This window comes from Drosophila biarmipes, unplaced genomic scaffold (genome assembly GCF_025231255.1).
Source record: "Drosophila biarmipes strain raj3 unplaced genomic scaffold, RU_DBia_V1.1 ptg000009l, whole genome shotgun sequence".
Classification (NCBI taxonomy): Eukaryota; Metazoa; Arthropoda; class Insecta; order Diptera; family Drosophilidae; genus Drosophila; species Drosophila biarmipes.
In genome coordinates, this window is record NW_026114530.1 from 4,822,089 (window position 1) to 4,843,252 (window position 21,164).

Here is a 21,164-nt window from a genome sequence, read left to right on the forward strand (position 1 = left end):
TATCATCCTAAACAGAGGTTTACTGTTCCAGCATGTATAGTATGTGTACCCTTGTTGTTTTGCGCTCCGCCTTGAGGATCGGGGATCCAAAAACCTCAATGAACTATGAAAACCAGATGAATATTGTAATAAAAGAGTTCAATAAATTTAATAAAATGACGCTGATATCGAAGACAAGAGTGCCTGAAAATGTAAGATCCCGATCCTCAAGGAGGAGCGCAAAACAACAAAGGTTGGAGAATCTATTGCTCTCGAGTTGGAGGAACACATCCCCTACATGCCGGAAAGGTACTTCTCTCTTCAGGATAATATCATCAATCAGATGGTTGATAGAAAATTTAATATTCATAAAAGTAATGACAATTTTTATTTAGAAATAAGGACATAATCCTTATGTGTAATGTGAGATTTTAAAAAGAAAACAATAAATGCACTTTTTTTTAATGCAATGAAAAACATATATGGAATCTTTTTTATTGGGAAGTGGTATATAAATATTGCAATATGGCGCTTTTTGTTCAGTAACTGAGGAGTGATTACATGAATTTCGAAAATATTTAAATTCTTTCACTATAAAGTTTGTAAAATATACTACGATGAATAGTCTGTCTCAGTTAACCAAATCTAGGTTTGAAAATTCGATGATCTCAAACAAGTCAGAAATCAGACGAATTTACAATTGGAGGATCTAGAAGATAAAAACACTAGTTATAATTATGATTTTAATATCAGTAATTTGACCAGAGAAAATGTGTTGGACCTAAAAAAAACTGCTAGCAATTCATTAACATTGGGGAATAAAGAACTAAAAATTAATGATAACAAAATAACATTTTCTAGCGGAATGAGTTGTGATCTGACTCCTGGTCTGTACTCTTTAATTTTTCTTAGTTAACCTGAAAACTGTGATGATCATGATTTAAAATTGTATAAAAAAACGAATATACATAGAGTAGGCTTTAATCCTAATAACCGAATCAAGGGTATACGAGTATACAAATGTAGCCATATTATTAAGAAGTTGATAGACAATACTTTCAATCCTACAGCCTACTCCACTTCACTCAAAAACAGATTTTGGTTACATGACCCTCAGAAGTCAAATCCAAACTATGTTTACTGGAATTCTGTTAATGTGTTAGTTGAACAATTGGAAATTTTGGTGGAATCGAAAGCATTGTGTAACACTAGTCGCAATAATAAATTTTTTCCATACTAGAAGAGTTGCGTGAGGAAATAATTATATTTTAATGGGTATAAATAGCAAGTGGACAAATGTTTTATAATTATAAACAACATGTATGTCGACATTTTCTACCTGATACATACTTTCCGCCGAATCTAGTATACCCTGTTACTCCTCGGGTAACGGGTATAATTATATCTTCTTTCTTTTTTAACATATAACCTCCTATACTTGGAAATAACATTTTTAAGAAGTTTTGAATTTCGTATTAAATTTTATCAAATCGGATGACTATATTATATAGCTGTCATAGGAACGATCGCAAAATTGGTGGGAAATAAATATGAAACAAATTATAGCTTTGGTGCTCTTTGACATATAACCTTCTAAGCTTGGAAATAACAATTTTTCATCAGTTCTAAATTGCAAATTAAATTTGATTAAAATCGGACGGCTATTTCATAAAGCTGCCATAGGAACGATCGGAAAATTGTTGGTAAAATAATATGAAAAAATGATATCTTCGATAATTTTTGAATAGTTTTGAATTTCGAAATAAATTTGATCAAAATCGGAGGACTATATCATAAACCAGCCATAGGAACGATCGGAAAATTGGTGGGAAAATAATATGAAACTAATTATAGCTTTGGGCTTTTTGACATATTATCTTAAAATATTGGGAATATAATTTTTTATATTTTTTCGAATTTCGGATTCAATTTATTAGATGTAAAAAAAAGTCTGAAAAAAGAATACATTTTGTTTTTTAATATCACTGAAGTCAGCAACAATCCTTAAAAATTTCACATGGTCTAACTAAAGTTCATCATTTCTTATAACTACAAGGGTATACCAACTTCGGCTTGCAGAAGTTAACTTCCTTTCGTGTTTCTTTCCACTTGAATATTATACTCGAAGCTTCAATCCTAACGACTTTAAAAATAGTTTTTTTTTTCAAAGTGAGTGAGCTTTACTGTGGTCCTCTTTATATTGCTTTACAATTAGTGGTGCTTGGCCCTCAGCCACTTAGGCTACGTATTTAATAATAAATAATCATTCTTTCAACCGAATGTGCATGCGAATCGAAACGTTTTCACCACGTAAATTCATCAAATAACCGTTTTGGTCAATAATGCGTATAGGAGTGTGCTTATCTTATCATAGTTGATCGGTTAATAAATTAGGTTATGTGGTGTCACTGTCATTTTATACCCAGGTTACATTAATGCCAAATTCATGTAATGCATGATTCGGTGTATTATCAACATATGATCCGCTGATTATATTACATTCCAAACGAATTGTATAAATATTTAATATGTTCACAGTCTAATATTATCGATAGGTTTTTGTAGGATGTGGTTGGACAGTTGTCCAACGGGCTCTCGTAAGGAAATTATTTCAACTTAGAGTGTATTATTATTACTTTGGATTCTTAATGTTATTTCAAGGTTATAGTCTATTAACTTATTGTAAGGGAAATCGGTGATGTCATTCAACTCGTATGATCCAGTAGGAATCGTAATAACAGTGTCACCGATGTGAAATAAATTATTTTTTCGGCAATATTTGGATATAAATTATGCATATTAAAGTCAATAGGAGCGCATTCATATTGCTCATTCAATACGATAGGTGGAAATAAGTTTGTATTTATAATGGAACAATTTCCATTCAACGATAATGTAAGTGAAATCAATTGATAAACTGAGGGATTGTGGGTATCTAACCAAGCTTTTATTGACATCATAATAAATTGATCAAATCCTTTTCTGTACCTTCCATTATCCATTTCTTCATCCTTGCTAATCAAGAGGAATCCGTGCTTATCCTTCCAACACTTTTTACAAATTTTTACAAATGTTTCATAATTCATATCTGTGTTATGATCCCGATATATATGCCGCATATTTAAATCACCTTGTTGAAACATTTTAATAAAGTTGGCATTGTCACGAATCAAATGTTTCGGTATGTGGCTATATGTTTGACATAAATAAAAAGAGTCGATATTTGTATGTCGACCCATACAAAAATAGGATCTTTGTCCTGTTTTTCACAAGCTACGTCATCGAATATCATAATGAACAATTAGAGCTCTTATAGTGTTCGGTAAAAGGGGACTTAGTCGTGGCGGTAGATTTTTCTCGTTTTCAGCTTTAATATTTCTAACTACAATATTTTGTTTTGGCTTATTAAATGCATCTTTTATTTTAATATATTTCATTCAATGAGAAATCTTTAATGATTAAACATCAAAAAAATGGAGAAAACGTTTTTATAGGTGGAGGTTTTCTACCAATCGTGTCTATCTTGACGGCCCTCAGCGCTCTTGGTAGCTTAGCGAGTGGTAGTACCGTAATTGCAAAGACAATTAACAATGCAAGAATGGCTAAAAAAGATATGGAGGAGAAGAAACGTCACACACGGAAAATTGAAGGTGTTGCTATGGGAGAAGGGTTATATCTTAAGCCAATAGAAAGCGCTATGGTCTCTTTCTCAAGCCCTATAGTTAGGGGAAAGGTATTAAGATTAATTAATTACGTAATTACTCTGCTACCCAATAGACCATTATCAAATATCGACATAACATGTTTTGCTAAGAAACATATCCCTCATTTAAGAGGTGTATTTATGAGAGATCTACTTCGAGAAACACCAAAAATTCGGGAGTGGGTAAACCAAGTAAACCAAGTAAACCAAGGTAAATCACAATCAAGTGGTACACATTGGGTTGCATATAATAAAACTAAAAAAAAATACATTATTTCGATAGCTTTGGAAATCTTCAGCAACCTAGAGAAGTTGTAAAATACTTGGGCTATAGAATTCAATACGATAGAGTTCAAGACTTTGATACGTACAAGTGTGGACACCGGTGCCTCGCTTTTCTACTTTCTTTCGTAGAGGATGTGGAGGCATAACAGGTACATTTGGTTGGTTAATTTACCTTTGAAATTCACAGTCTAAGTGTTTACTTCACATCGTTCGTCATCTAGTGAACAAGAACTTTGATTATTCTTAACAATAGACTAAAACAGCTGGTAAAAGTTGACAAATAAACAGATACAGTATAGATACAGTACAGACACAGTATAGCTACAGTGCAGGAAGAGTTCACCCCTGTTCATGTAATTACCATCCAAGACGAAGTCTAAACCATCAAGGTAAACAACCATCAGGGTAACAACCGTAGCACGTCCAAAAAGCTCAATGAACTGGAATAAAAGAGTTCAATAAATTTAATAAAAAGACGCTGATATCGAAGACAAGGGTGCCTGAAAATGTAAGACTCCCGATCCTCAAGGAGGAGCGCAAAACAACAAAGGTTGGAGAATCTATTGCTCTCGAGTTGCAGGAACACATCCCCTACATGCCGGAAAGGTACTTCTCTCTTCAGGATAATATCATCAATCAGATGGTTGATAGAAAATTTAATATTCATAAAAGTAATGACAATTTTTATTTAGAAATAAGGACATAATCCTTATGTGTAATGTGAGATTTTAAAAAGAAAACAATAAATGCACTTTTTTTTAATGCAATGAAAAAAATATATGGAATCTTTTTTATTGGGAAGTGGTATATAAATATTGCAATATGGCGCTTTTTGTTCAGTAACTGAGGAGTGATTACATGAATTTCGAAAATATTTAAATTCTTTCACTATAAAGTTTGTAAAATATACTACGATGAATAGTCTGTCTCAGTTAACCAAATCTAGGTTTGAAAATTCGATGATCTCAAACAAGTCAGAAATCAGACGAATTTACAATTGGAGGATCTAGAAGATAAAAACACTAGTTATAATTATGATTTTAATATCAGTAATTTGACCAGAGAAAATGTGTTGGACCTAAAAAAACTGCTAGCAATTCATTAACATTGGGGAATAAAGAACTTTAAATTCATGATAACAAAATAACATTTTCTAGCGGAATGAGTTGTGATCTGACTCCTGGTCTGTACTCTTTAATTTTTCTTAGTTAACCTGAAAACTTTGATGATCATGATTTAAAATTGTATAAAAAAACGAATATACATAGAGTAGGCTTTAATCCGTATAACCGAATCAAGGGTATACGAGTATACAAATGTAGCCATATTATTAAGAAGTTGATAGACAATACTTTCAATCCTACAGCCTACTCCACTTCACTCAAAAACAGATTTTGGTTACATGACCCTCAGAAGTCAAATCCAAACTATGTTTGCTGGAATTCTGTTAATGTGTTAGTTGAACAATTGGAAATTTTGGTGGAATCGAAAGCATTGTGTAACACTAGTCGCAATAATAAATTTTTTCCATACTAGAAGAGTTGCGTGAGGAAATACTTATATTTTAATGGGTATAAATAGCAAGTGGACAAATGTTTTATAATTATAAACAACATGTATGTCGACATTTTCTACCTGATACATACTTTCCGCCGAATCTAGTATACCCTGTTACTCCTCGGGTAACGGGTATAATTATATCTTCTTTCTTTTTTAACATATAACCTCCTATACTTGGAAATAACATTTTTTAAGAAGTTTTGAATTTCGTATTAAATTTTATCAAATCGGATGACTATATTATATAGCTGTCATAGGAACGATCGCAAAATTGGTGGGAAATAAATATGAAACAAATTATAGCTTTGGTGCTCTTTGACATATAACCTTCTAAGCTTGGAAATAACAATTTTTCATCAGTTCTAAATTGCAAATTAAATTTGATTAAAATCGGACGGCTATTTCATAAAGCTGCCATAGGAACGATCGGAAAATTGTTGGTAAAATAATATGAAAAAATGATATCTTCGATAATTTTTGAATAGTTTTGAATTTCGAAATAAATTTGATCAAAATCGGAGGACTATATCATAAACCAGCCATAGGAACGATCGGAAAATTGGTGGGAAAATAATATGAAACTAATTATAGCTTTGGGCTTTTTGACATATTATCTTAAAATATTGGGAATATACTTTTTATATTTTTGCAAATTTCGGATTCAATTTATTAGATGTAAAAAAAAAGTCTGAAAAATAATACATTTTATTTTTAATATCACTGAAGTCAGCAACAATCCTTAAAAATTTCACATGGTGTTACTAAAATTGATTATTTGTTATACCTGCTAGGGTATAAAAACTTCGGCTTGCCGAAGTTAACTTCCTTTCTTGTTTTAATTTTATTGAAGTAAACATTGTACAAAAATATTGTTATTAAACTAAATATAAGATGAGATAAACATATAAAAAAGTACTTAAACAAATCATTTGTTATAGAATAAAATGTCTTCCTTATTTATCCAGCTAGTCTCTGAAAACCCCAGCCACTTAAGTAAAACTTTATTTCCTTTTCGCCTTCTTCTGTATAGAATCCGCCCTAAATCGGGCTACAATCTTAATCTTCAAGTAAATATGTTTTAGGGTATTTATTGTTCAGTTTTATCGTTTGGTGTGTACACTTTCTTAAAATCATGTTTATATTTACTAATACGAAAGTCCCTCTTAAAGATTATGGGACTTTTTTAATATTTGTTTTTAATTGGAAGAATTGACCTTATTTGGACTCTATTTAATTGTTCTATGCATTCTATTATTATTTTTATAAAATAATTGCTTATACTCGTACATATCTATCCACTTATATTTTCCATTGAAACAAAATTCACGGCACACTATTTCTCTAAGAGTTCTTTTGAAACGTTGAACTTTAAATGCCTTTAGAGTAATAAAGGTTGAATAATGATTAAATGAATTTTTCATGAGTACTTTAAATTTGGATTTCAAGAATTCAGTACCATCATCAGTTTGCAGGTTTTTTTGGTGTCTTTCAGTCTTTTAAACCTTTTAGGAATGTTTCTAAGCTTGAAATGTTCGTGAGTCGACGACAAATATTTTAAATAAAATTTTTTGTTAAATCTTCTCCCAACTCTCCGATGTTTCCATCAGTATATTTTTTCGTTGCTTGATCATTATTATCTAAAGGTTTAATACTTTTTTTTTAAGCATTTGGGTTACCGTCCTCATCGATGAATAGTCCCTCAGTGGACTTAACACATCTTTTCAAATTTCCGGATCCTTCCAACAGAAAAATGTCCAAACTTATCGATAGACATGATGTTTATAAATGAAAACATATTTGCACTTGCTATTTATACTCATTAACATATAATCCTTTCATCACGCCACTCCTCTAGTATGGAAAAAATTGGATTTGACTTCTGAAGGGTCATGTAACCAAAACCTGCTTTTGAGCGAAGTGGAGTAGACATTGTAGGATTGAAATTATTGTCTATCAACTTCTTAAAAATATGGCTACATTTGTATGCTCGTGTATCTTTGATATAGCTTTTAAGGTAAAGGACTACTCTATGTATATTTGTTTCTAATATAATTTTTTCACATTTTAAAATTTTTCAGTTTACTGAGAAAAATTAGAGAGTACAGACCAGGGTCAGATCACAATTCCATTCCACTAGGGTCCATTACCTTAATCCAATTCATTTCCTCTGGTCAATTTACTGTTATTAAAATCATAATTGTAATCATAATTATAGCTCTGCATCCAAACCCATATCGACATTTCTGTCTACTTGGGGGAAGGTGTCGCCTCTTCTTCTTCACTCTTTTTGGTCTCTTTTTTCGTTTTCTACACCGTCCTCTATATTCATCTGTGAAAAGAATTCGTTATAGGAATTACATTCATCGGAAGTCATTCGAGAATTTATATTTCGATTAGATTGGAGATTTTTCTCATTAGTTTTAAAGTATAAATCGTCCAACTATTTTCAACTTTCTGTCAACTTTCTCATCATCGTCGTATTTTGTAATTTGTAATTTGTAATAATTTAGTTTACGATTTACTTTTATACTATGTTTTACATTTGACGTCTTTTGTTTTTTATTTTCCTTAACAAGTTTAAGTAAGAATTCGGTAATGGGTTTAAAAGTTTCCTTCACTTGTAAATTCATCTGATTTTTTATTTTTGTTAAGATCATCGAATTTAGCTTCAATGCGAACCTAGCTTTAGTTAACTAAGACAAAATATTTATCGTATTATGTTTTACAGACTTTATCGGGAAAGTATTTAAATTTTTCGAAATTCATGTAGTCACTCCTCCGTTCTAAACAAATGCTGTTTAGTAAACTCCATTATCTGTAATATTTATATAACATTTGCTAATAAAAATGATTCAATATATTTTTTTATATATATGTAAAAAAAGTGAATTTATTGTTTTATTCTTAAAATGTCACATTTTTAATGATTATTGGCTTATTTTTGAAATATAAATTGTCTTTTACTTTACTTTTATGAATGTTAAATTTTCCATCAACCATTTGATTTATCATATCATCCTAAACAGAGGTTTATCGTTCCAGCATGTATAGTATGTGTACCCTTGTTGTTTTGCGCTCCGCCTTGAGGATCGGGAATCTTACTATTTCCGCCATCTTTGTCTTCGATATCAGCGTCTTAATATTAAATTTATTGAATTCTTAGATTACAATGTTCATCTTGTTTACTCAACTTATTATGGTCATTGAGCTTTTTGTACTTGGTACAGTCGTTACCCTAATGGTTTAGACTTTGTTTTGGACGATAATTAGCTGTACAGGCCTTTACTGTTTCTGTACTGTATCCTGTATCTGTACTGTATCCTGTATCTGTTTAGTATCTGTACTGTATATGTACATACTGTATCCGTACTGTTTAGTTGGTAACTGTTATCAAAATGAACTAACTAACTGTTACCAGCTGTTTTAGTTTATTGTTAGGAAGACGGTATGGGTACGGAGATTTACTATCGTAACTAATAGATGAGTAAGTGGGCTTAAAAAATCCAGCAAATTACTTAGCAATATCGGTATCACAGATGCGGATGCAGTATCAAAATGAAAACAATAGAAAATTTTTGTGATTTTCGTTTTTTTGGGGCTATCTTCTGTTCTACAACGGTTAAGGTAACTATTGTAGGTTACCTCGAATAGTCAGAAAGCTGCCCGGTTCTTTATATAAGATCAACTAAATAAATACACTTTCTACATTTTTTACATTCGGAACGCTTCAACACATTGGCACATTGAACTACAGCTACTGCCAAATGTAAAAAGTGTAAAAGAGTATTTATTATTTAGATAGTATATAACATTTTCATCACAAAAGTTGATATCAGAACTTTTGTTTTTTGGAGGTACGTTCGTCATCATATTTTAACCTCATTAAGAGTTGTTTTTGTTCGATATCAGAAGTTTTTGTTAATATTTAAACAACTCATGTTAGAAAAGCATAGACATTTCAAAATACCTTTCTAACAATATGTATCTTTAGAACTTCGTAAGTTACAGGTGTACCAAATTTAGCTATTTATAGCTGTTTTCTCGCCAAACTATAAAGTTTACCGAAAAGTGGTAGAAACTAAGTTTCTTTCCTTAAGCTATTTAATATCATCTTAATTTTCCAGGACCTTCAAATAGAGTTTTGGATACGCACAAAAAAAGGTCAATTCTCAGGCAGTTTATTTGAAATCGTTACAGCCCTTTTTGGAAAAGAAGAAAAAAAGCTAAAAGAAATCTAAATAAAAAATAACTTTCAATCATAGTTTTTAAACAGTGGAATTAAAACAAAACGTATTTATACGGCGTACAAAGTATTTCGAAAAACATCTCTAACGACGTGTAGCACAAGGCTCTAGCTTTAGTAGTTCACAAGACATGGGTGTACAAAATAAAGCTATTTACAGCTGCTTTCAGGCCAAACTACCTAGTTTTTTCAAAAGTGGTAGAATAAAAGTTTCTTCTACTAGGCTGTTCCTCATAATTTTAAATTTCCAGGAGCTTTATGTAGAGTTTGGATACGCACAACAAGAGGTCAATTCTCAGACGTGTAAGATGCTCTGAACTGGTAAATTTGGTCACTTCTGTTGATTAATAACTATGACTTGGGTACTTTTACAATAATGTGTCGTATTCCAAAGGTTGAGGAATCTCAAGGGATATCGATTTAGCCTCGCTTGTGAACAGCTGTGTTTATTTCCGTGCTGTGAGTTTTTGTCTTTTTCAGTGATTTTATGCGAGTGCTTTGTGTGTATTTATTTACAAAGCTTAGCCTAAAAATTGTTTTACAAATTTTAAATAGATCTCTCAGTAAACGGGTATGTGTTATTATAGCCGAAGTTAACTTTCTGTCTTGTTTTTACATTTCTATTTGATTTGTTTAATCTCTTAGCCTTGTTAGTGTAATTTACGCTCTCTTAATTTGCTAGAACTTTCTTACTCCCTCTCAATCTCCCTCGCTCTATTTTATATCTGTAATTTACCCTCTTCTTGACCTTCTGAATTTCTGGTATACTTTTTTGGTGCTATTTCTGTAACTTCTTTCTTCCTTGATTTACATTGTAGTTGTTTGTGCTTAAAGTTGTTAGTGTCGCAAAAGTCACCCTCATCCGATAGAATATTTTTTCTCTCGTGCTCTCCGTTTGATTAATTTTCGCGATTTCGCGCTCTTATTCTTTTTTGTGTCTGTACCTTTGTGATTTTTGAATTTGATCCCAGTGCCAAATTTACTTTGACGTATTTTTATATTTTATTTCATTTTATTTTTCTTAAATAACATGGCTCTTGTTTCTTCTAAAAAAAATTGTATACTTGCGTCTTTAACTAAAGACCCCTTTATTTTTTGCTGGCTCTGCGATTCGATGTTGCACGTCAAATGTGCAGGATTTACTGGCAGAGTTAAAGATTTTATTGATTATGGTCATGTGGATCTTGCAAGGTAATGGTGGTTGAGATGATCAGCTTTATGAAGCTGACTCGAGACAGAGAACAGACTCAAGAGCTATTTAGCAACTCAATGAGGGGTTCAATACCGTCTGTGCCCAGTTTAATAATAAAAAATGATTATTATTATTATCAACCCAAATCCAAACTTGGTAGCAGCAGTTTCTGTTGGCATAGGGGTAAACGCACCAACTGTGCATATGGATACAGCTAGCTCGAGTGAAGTCCACGTTTTCGGAACAAAATCATCTGTACTGGCTTAGGCAAAGAATTCGGTGCCGACCATACCTATCGTACAGTAGGCACCGTTTCTGGATCTCAGCCTAGTGAGGTTCTGACTGCAGCTTGAGGGCATAATAAACTTTCAGTTGTTCCACAAAGGAAGCAATTATTTGTTTCTAGATTCACCCCAGATACCACATCTGAGGATGTTTTGGATTTTATACATGAAAAATTCACATCCGCAGATATTGCAGTTGAACAATTTCGATTTTCATACGCTCGTAGGATATCTTCTTTTAAAATATTTGCTCCACCTGATGTTTTTAATGTTTTACTTTCTGACAGCTTTTGGCTTAATGATGATTTAGTAATTAAAGAATTAGTTCCAAATAAACTGAGAACAAATAACAGGCCCTCCACTGTGCCAAAAGTTAAAAAGTTTATTTTTGGCGTATCAACATGTTAGGGGACTAAATACAAAGCTACCCAAGCTTTATGCTGACTCCTCTGCTGAAGATATTCTAGCTTTTACGGAAACTTGGCTGAAACCAGAGATATCCGACTCTGAAGTTCTATCTAATAACTTTAATTCTTGTAGGACCGATCGCCGAAGAATTCTCATTTATATCCCGAATCAAATTGAATTTCTAAGTGTGAAAGTTTCCTTGCAATCTTTATCCGTTTTAGTTACATGTTCTTATATTCCACCTGGCTCTGATCTAGTAGTTAATGAGCACCATCTGTCTATCCCTTTTTTCTAACAGAGGCCTTTTGATTGTTTTAGGTGACTTTAATCTACCTGATATTTCTTGGTCTTCTGCTACTGACTCATTTGACTCATATGCCGTTATGCGCCCATGATTTTGTGATTTTTCAAAATATGTGGTGGCTTGAACGGATTATAATGTTCTCAACATTCATTGCTATTCTACATATCTAAATCGATGTAAATTTGATTTTTCAAATGGTCCGAAATAGTTTGACAGCTTTGTTAATGCCAAGCGTAAGTTATAGGCATTGCCTTTATTTAATTATTAATGGAGCCATCGACGTATTCTGGAATTGCTTGTTGCTGCTTGATCAATTTCTAACTACCCTAATCTCTTAAATAGGGCAAGTTGTATTTTTTCCCCTGTAATAACACAAAGCTCTCTCTAAAGAGATTTAGCAACAACAATGCCAACTTATTCTCCCGGTCCAGATGGACTCCCTGAATGTGTGCTTCATTTTTGTTCGTCAACTATTTGTAAACCGAATCGTTAACATTTTAATTTTTCGATTTCATCATCAGTTTATCCTACTAACTGGAAAGACTCTTTTATTATTCCACATCATAAGAAGAGGTATTTCTAAATTGTCGGAAATTTGAGCACTTGAACGTATTATTACTTCTTATTTGTAACATTTATGTTCCTCGATTATAGCACCGTGTCAGCATGGCTTTGTTAAGCGAAGATCGACCACCACAAACGTTCTTGAAGTGATTCCTATTGTTATCAATGGATTCAATAAAAAAAGAGGTTAATGACATTGTATATACATATTTTAGTAAGGCTTTTGATTCCGTTATCAATGGATTCAATAAAAAAAAGGTTAATGACATTGTATATACATATTTTAGTAAGGCTTTTGATTCCGTTAACTTTTCTTTTATTTAAATTGGATCAGCTTGGGTTTCCTGGTAATATATTATCTTGGATAACATGTTACTTGAAAGGTAGGACTCATAGGTTTATATTCAAGAATGCTGTTTTAAAATTGATCTAAGTGACATCTGAAGTGCCTAAGGGTCGTCATTTGGTGCCTTTGCTGCTTAATTTGTTTATTAACGATCTGCTCTTAATCATAACACATTCTCGTGTAGTCATATAATGATTGTTTTCATGGATGGTGTGAGTACAACCTTTTTAATTTGAACTGCCTTAAATGCAACGTTATGACTTTTTATAGAGTACTTCTACGTTTATCAGTTACATTCTTAAAAATGCGCAACTTGACCGTACATATTCATTTACCGATTTAGGTGTTCTTCTGGACCCTAAACTTTAATTTGTCCGTCCTACTTTTGAATATATCGTAGAACAATGCATGGTACTATTTTTGTACAACTATTACAACCTTTGTCGTTTAATTTGAATTTCAACTTCTATGCCGGTATTAAAAACTAATATGTGAACTAATTTGCTTTATTCTTAGTTTTGCTTTTAGTTTTATTTCTGTCCCGTCTCAATTTGTTTTATGTATCTTCTTCGCGAACTCGTATTTTTTGCCCAACTGGATAATAGGGCTCCGCGCGTAACAATCACGTGCTTGGTGTCGTTGGGCCACTCCAAGCTATATAACTTTTTCAAAAGTTGTAAAATCAAAGTTTTTCTATAAGGTTTTTTATCATAATCTTAAATTTCCAGAACTTTAAGTAGAGTTTAGATACGCACAAAAAAAGGTCAATGCTTATGCTGTGTAAGATTCTCTGAACTGGTAAATCTGGCCATTTTTGTTGATTACTTTCTTTGACATGGGTATTTTCACAAGAATATGTCGTTAGCAAAAAGTTAAAGAATCTCAACGGCTTTACACCTTAAAATGTTATTTGAAATCGAAGGAGCATTTTTTGAGAAAACAGAAAGAAGGCTAAAATAAATCTAAATAAAAAATAGCTTTGGATCATAGTTTTTGTTCGCACACAAGGGTGCACAAAATGACCAGCACCCAACAAATCAGTACCAGTCGCTCAGTGTCACCCACTACTTATGAACATTGCTAATCAGCATATAATATTTAATGTCAACGGATTACTTAAGGTTTCATAAAGCGGTCAGCATTGTTACAGTGTCAGCCGAGCCAACTCACTAATTCGAAGGTGCACTGACCCACCAAGGCGGTCAGCACATTGTTGCAGTGTCAGTCGAGCCAACTACGCTGACTTCTAACATCCTTGAAAGCCTACTTCCCACGTCTGGGAATAGGCCTCGTAACACATCTCAACCTCCGGTAGCTCAAACCTCAGCGCAGTGCCCGCATTGCCTCTCCGTCCACCGTCGTGACGCAATCGTCCTGCCATAAAAGCGTCCTTGTGCCAGCGACAAGTCGCTCACTATAACCACCTTGTCCCGCGGCGTGACTAGAAGTGCCTACTTCGGTTGGGCACAAACAAGCTTAAAACAGTGGAGTTTGGACACGCACAAAAGAAGTTCATTGCTCAGGCACTGTAAGTTGTTCTGAACTAGTAAATATGGTATTTTTGTGAATTTATAATTTGAACGTGGATAAGTTAAAAAATTTTGAAAACTTGAGAAATCAGAAAAAAGGCTACAAAAATCTGAATGAAAAAACTTTGACCGATCATTTTTAAACGGTGGTATACAGTTAAATCGTGTTGAAAGGGCAACGACGAATAGACCGAGCCTTTAGCTTCAATACTTCAGAAGTTATGAGCATACAAAATGTAGCTATTTATAGCTGTTTTCTCGCCAAACTAGCTAGTTTTTTTAAAAGTGCTTAAATCAAAGTATTAAATGCTCCTTAAGTAGAGTTTAGATATATGCATTCTCTCCAAATTAGCTAGTTTCCGTTTCGATTTGCATAGATGCGCTATTATAGTATCTGTCCTTTAAATCTTCGATAATTTGGCCAATTTCCTCATGAAATTTCATATTATTAATTTTGGCTTTTTTTTAGATTTTTACACATCTAGTCTCAACTTCAAAATGATGTATATAAAATTATTTTCTTGTTTTGGTGCCAATTTTAAAAAATTTAAAAATATTGTATGCGTTGTTTAGAGCCCATACCCCTCTATTAAGATGTGTTTGACAATATGGAAACCGGTTTCCCTTAAACCTGTTAAATGATGGACAGCCCATTTCCTCGATATTGATGAGCTGACGATTGGGTCAATCGATAGGTATTGATGAAACAAATACGTTTTAGCAACAAACAACATTTTCAGAATGACAATTGTGTGCGCTGCGCAGGAATCCCAAGAATTTGCATGCCAAGTCATAGGGCTCTAGCTTTTATAGTTTTTGAGATCTCAGCGGTTATACGGACAGACGGACATGGCTAGATCGACTCGTCTAGTGATCCTGATCAGCAATATATACACTTCATGGTGTCGGAAACGCTTCTTTCTACCTGTTACATACTTTCCGCCGAATCTAGTATACCCTGTTACTCCTCGATTAACGGGTATAATTATATCTTCTTTCTTTTTTAACATATAACCTCCTATACTTGGAAATAACATTTTTTAATAAGTTTTGAATTTCGTATTTAATTTTATCAAATCGGATGACTATATTATATAGCTGTCATAGGAACGATCGCAAAATTGGTGGGAAATAAATATGAAACAAATTATAGCTTTGGTGCTCTTTGACATATAACCTTCTAAGCTTGGAAATAACAATTTTTCATCAGTTCTAAATTTCGAATTAAATTTGATTAAAATCGGACGGCTATTTCATAAAGCTGCCATAGGAACGATCGGAAAATTGTTGGTAAAATAGTATGAAAAAATGATATCTTCGATAATTTTTGAATAGTTTTGAATTTCGAATTAAATTTGATCAAAATCGGAGGACTATATCATAAACCTGCCTGATCGGAAAATTGGTGAGAAAATAATATGAAACTAATTATAGCTTTGGGCTTTTTGACATATTATCTTAAAATATTGGGAATATAATTTTTTATATTTTTTCGAATTTCGGATTCAATTTATTAGATGTAAAAAAAAGTCTAAAAAAAGAATACATTTTGTTTTTTAATATCACTGAAGTCAGCAACAATCCTTAAAAATTTCACATGGTCTAACTAAAGTTCATCATTTCTTATAACTACAAGGGTATACCAACTTCGGCTTGCAGAAGTTAACTTCCTTTCGTGTTTCTTTCCACTTGAATATTATACTCGAAGCTTCAATCCTAACGACTTTAAAAATAGTTTTTTTTTTCAAAGTGAGTGAGCTTTACTGTGGTCCTCTTTATATTGCTTTACAATTAGTGGTGCTTGGCCCTCAGCCACTTAGGCTACGTATTTAATAATAAATAATCATTCTTTCAGCCGAATGTGCATGCGAATCGAAACGTTTTCACCACGTAAATTCATCAAATAACCATTTTGGTCAATAATGCGTATAGATAGTGTGCTTATCTTATCATAGTTGATCGGTTAATAAATTAGGTTATGTGGTGTCACTGTCATTTTATACCCAGGTTACATTAATGCCAAATTCATGTAATGCATGATTCGGTGTATTATCAACATATGATCCGCTGATTATATTACATTCCAAACGAATTGTATAGATATTTAATATGTTCACAGTCTAATATTATCGATAGGTTTTTGTAGGATGTGGTTGGACAGTTGTCCAACGGGCTCTCGTAAGGAAATTATTTCAACTTAGAGTGTATTATTATTACTTTGGATTCTTAATGTTATTTCAAGGTTATAGTCTATTAACTTATTGTAAGGGAAATCGGTGATGTCATTCAACTCGTATGATCCAGTAGGAATCGTAATAACAGTGTCACCGATGTGAAATAAATTATTTTTTCGGCAATATTTGGATATAAATTATGCATATTAAAGTCAATAGGAGCGCATTCATATTGCTCATTCAATACGATAGGTGGAAATAAGTTTGTATTTATAATGGAACAATTTCCATTCAACGATAATGTAAGTGAAATCAATTGATAAACTGAGGGATTGTGGGTATCTAACCAAGCTTTTATTGACATCATAATAAATTGATCAAATCCTTTTCTGTACCTTCCATTATCCATTTCTTCATCCTTGCTAATCAAGAGGAATCCGTGCTTATCCTTCCAACACTTTTTACAAATTTTTACAAATGTTTCATAATTCATATCTGTGTTATGATCCCGATATATATGCCGCATATTTAAATCACCTTGTTGAAAAATTTTAATAAAGTTGACATTGTCACGAATCAAATGTTTCGGTATGTGGCTATATGTTTGACATAAATAAAAAGAGTCGATATTTGTATGTCGACCCATACAAAAATAGAATCTTTGTCCTGTTTTTCACAAGCTACGTCATCGAATATCATAATGAACAATTAGAGCTCTTATAGTGTTCGGTAAAAGGGGACTTTGTCGTGGCGGTAGATTTTTCTCGTTTTCAGCTTTAATATTTCTAACTACAATATTTTGTTTTGGCTTATTAAATGCATCTTTTATTTTAATATATTTCATTCAATGAGAAATCTTTAATGATTAAACATCAAAAAAATGGAGAAAACGTTTTTATAGGAGGAGGTTTTCTACCAATCGTGTCTATCTTGACGGCCCTCAGCGCTCTTGGTAGCTTAGCGAGTGGTAGTACCGTAATTGCAAAGACAATTAACAATGCAAGAATGGCTAAAAAAGATATGGAGGAGAAGAAACGTCACAAACGGAAAATTGAAGGTGTTGCTATGGGAGAAGGGTTATATCTTAAGCCAATAGAAAGCGCTATGGTCTCTTTCTCAAGCCCTATAGTTAGGGGAAAGGTATTAAGATTAATTAATTACGTAATTACTCTGCTACCCAATAGACCATTATCAAATATCGACATTACATGTTTTGCTAAGAAACATATCCCTCATTTAAGAGGTGTATTTATGAAAGATCTACTTCGAGAAACACCAACAATTCGGGAGTGGGGTGTAGTAAACCAAGGTAAATCACAATCAAGTGGTACACATTGGGTTGCATATAATAAAAATAAAAAAAAATACATTATTTCGATAGCTTTGGAAATCTTCAGCAACCTAGAGAAGTTGTGAAATACTTGGGTTATAGAATTCAAAACGATAGAGTTCAAGACTTTGATACGTACAAGTGTGGACACCGGTGCCTCGCTTTTCTACTTTCTTTCGTAGAGGATGTGGAGGCATAACAGGTACATTTGGTTGGTTAATTTACCTTTGAAATTCACAGTCTAAGTGTTTACTTCACATCGTTCGTCATCTAGTGAACAAGAACTTTGATTATTCTTAACAATAGACTAGAACAGCTGGTAAAAGTTGACAAATAAACAGATACAGTATAGATGCAGTACACACATAGTACAGCTACAGTGCAGGAAGAGTTCACCCCTGTTCATGTAATTACCATCCAAGACGAAGTCTAAACCATCAAGGTAAACAACCATCAGGGTAACAACCGTAGCACGTCCAAAAAGCTCAATGAACTGGAATAAAAGAGTTCAATAAATTTAATAAAAAGACGCTGATATCGAAGACAAGGGTGCCTGAAAATGTAAGACTCCCGATCCTCAAGGAGGAGCGCAAAACATCAAAGGTTGGAGAATCTATTGCTCTCCAGTTGCAGGAACACATCCCCTACATGCCGGAAAGGTACTTCTCTCTTCAGGATAATATCATCAATCAGATGGTTGATAGAAAATTTAATATTCATAAAAGTAATGACAATTTTTATTTAGAAATAAGGACATAATCCTTTTGTGTAATGTGAGATTTTAAAAAGAAAACAATAAATGCACATTTTTTTAATGCAATGAAAAAAATATATGGACTCTTTTTTATTGGGAAGTGGTATATAAATATTGCAATATGGCGCTTTTTGTTCAGTAACTGAGGAGTGATTACATGAATTTCGAAAATATTTAAATTCTTTCACTATAAAGTTTGTAAAATATACTACGATGAATAGTCTGTCTCAGTTAACCAAATCTAGGTTTGAAAATTCGATGATCTCAACAAGTCAGAAATCAGACGAATTTACAATTGGAGGATCTAGAAGATAAAAACACTAGTTATAATTATGATTTTAATATCAGTAATTTGACCAGAGAAAATGTGTTGGACCTAAAAAAAACTGATATATATGTATAAAAAAACGAATATACATAGAGTAGGCTTTACTCCTAATAACCGAATCAAGGGTATACGAGTATACAAATGTAGCCATATTATTAAGAAGTTGATAGACAATACTTTCAATCCTACAGCCTACTCCACTTCACTTAAAAACAGATTTTGGTTACATGACCCTCAGAAGTCAAATCCAAACTATGTTTACTGGAATTCTGTTAATGTGTTAGTTGAACAATTGGAAATTTTGGTGGAATCGAAAGCATTGTGTAACACTAGTACTACTAGAAGAGTTGCGTGAGGAAATAATTATATTTTAATGGGTATAAATAGCAAGTGGACAAAAATTTCATTTCAATTTGCTCATAAATTTTCTTGACTCTTCCGTCAAGGGGTTGAATCGAATTTCGCTTATGGGATTTCGAGCGAACGTGGCTATTTTTTGCACAGAAAACTTTGGTAATTAATTTTAGCTTTTATTTAATTATTTTCGATTTTTCTTATTTTCTCGATCACTTCTTTTACATTTACTTAAGTTCTGCTTGATGTAGCAGACGAACCCACTTCAATACTATTTTTGAAACACTGGCTATTGTCCTTCATCATTTATAGTGTTGAAGTGGTGGGCGTGTACGATAATATTGAAAATGGGACGTGCGTGCGAACTGTTACGTGGGCATATTATTTGAAATCAATACAGGTAATTCTGTAACATGGGAGATAGACTATTCATTGGTTAGAAGAGATGAGAAGTATTGATAATGAATAATTATTGATCCGGAAAGGAATTATTATATATATAATTCCTTAAGGAATATGAAAATCCTAGGTTTTAGAAGATGTTAAGATTGGTTTATTCATGTATATACGTGCAATATTTGATGGCGGCTCACAAAAACCTAACACGAAAATTACGTTACACAAAAAAAATAGCACTATAGCTGTATAAATATGTATATATGTATGCATCGTACAGGAGTTCCACAGCGGCACAAGTCAGTTTCAATGGTTGAGCTGGCCAGTGCAGCTCCAATTTCTTGCATTAGTTGTCGGTCTTGCTTCACTTGTATTGAAAAAAAATGCGTGCACTTGCTTTTTGTTGTCTATTGTTGTTGGCGATTTACTGTTTTTAATTGCCACCCATTTCGCCCTTTATCGGTTTATTGTTTTTTTTTGACTTGACGACCTTAAGGAGTAGACGAACTATGAGCTTCATGGTCTTGTTTACATCCTGGATATCATCCTTGTGGTCAACGATCTCCGCTGTGTTAATGACATTGGCGGTGCTGCCGCGTTCGCTTGTGGGGAGTAAAGGCCAGTTTTTACGAGTGAAATACCATAGCGGGTCAAAAGCTCCCCAAATATTTGGGACACAAACTGTCTGCTGTTGTCAGAGTGTATGACCTTAGTCTCCAACAAGTCTTTCGCGACTTCCATCTTCTGTTAACCAGTGCGGCCACTAAATGGTATTGGCAACTGATGGAAGACAAGGCGGAAGATTACGATTTAGACTTTTACTCATTAACCCAGGAAGCGAAACGCTTTCCTCATGAAAGTCAAGCAACTAGTGGATCGCAGACAAGGGCCGCACGAAACTTTTACCGATTATGTTTGGGATATGCATAACTTGCGCTTCAAGCTCAAGCAAAAAAGCGGTGAAGAAGAAATTGTCGAGCTTTTGAAGGACAATATGAACTGCCAAATGAAGGGAGCTCAAAAGAAAAGGTCTCCGAGTTGATCACTTGTTAAAGAGCACCGGGAGAAACGTGCGCAGCCGAGCCGCTGTCAACGATATAAAGGAATTTCCGACCCTGGAGGATCTGCCGGACGCGGTCACAGTGGAATAGTTTAACCGGCAGCGAAATGAACCTCGGGGGCGTTGTGGGGATGAACAAGAATGCTCAGGTAAAGTGGAGAATCCATTCTGGTGTCTTGCTGACGGAAGCCGCCGGCTTCGAGGACAGGCGATTTTTCCAGGGGCAGTCGTCCACGGAGTCCTCTCCTTCAGTATCAGCCACCAGGATCCAGCAGCCCTTGAGGAATACCAATAGGTTTAAAGATTTTCATGTGTCGGAACCTCGCCGCATTTATAATCAAAGAAGAAGGGACATACTACCACAAGGACGA

The 21,164-nt window shown here is 33.4% G+C and overlaps 1 protein-coding gene across 1 annotated transcript in view; it reads right to left on the bottom strand.

The window, feature by feature from the left end:
- The window catches only part of LOC122818728 (craniofacial development protein 2-like), a 59,990-nt gene extending 39,516 nt beyond the window's left edge, over window positions 1–20,474 (bottom strand). Inside the window, exons 1-2 of the mRNA XM_044093789.1 lie at window positions 20,416–20,474; window positions 20,242–20,335 (exon numbers count right to left, since the gene is read on the bottom strand). Coding sequence (XP_043949724.1) covers window positions 20,242–20,335; window positions 20,416–20,474 — 153 coding nt within the window. The remainder of the gene's footprint in view (window positions 1–20,241; window positions 20,336–20,415) is intronic.
- Window positions 20,475–21,164: the final 690 nt, after the last annotated feature.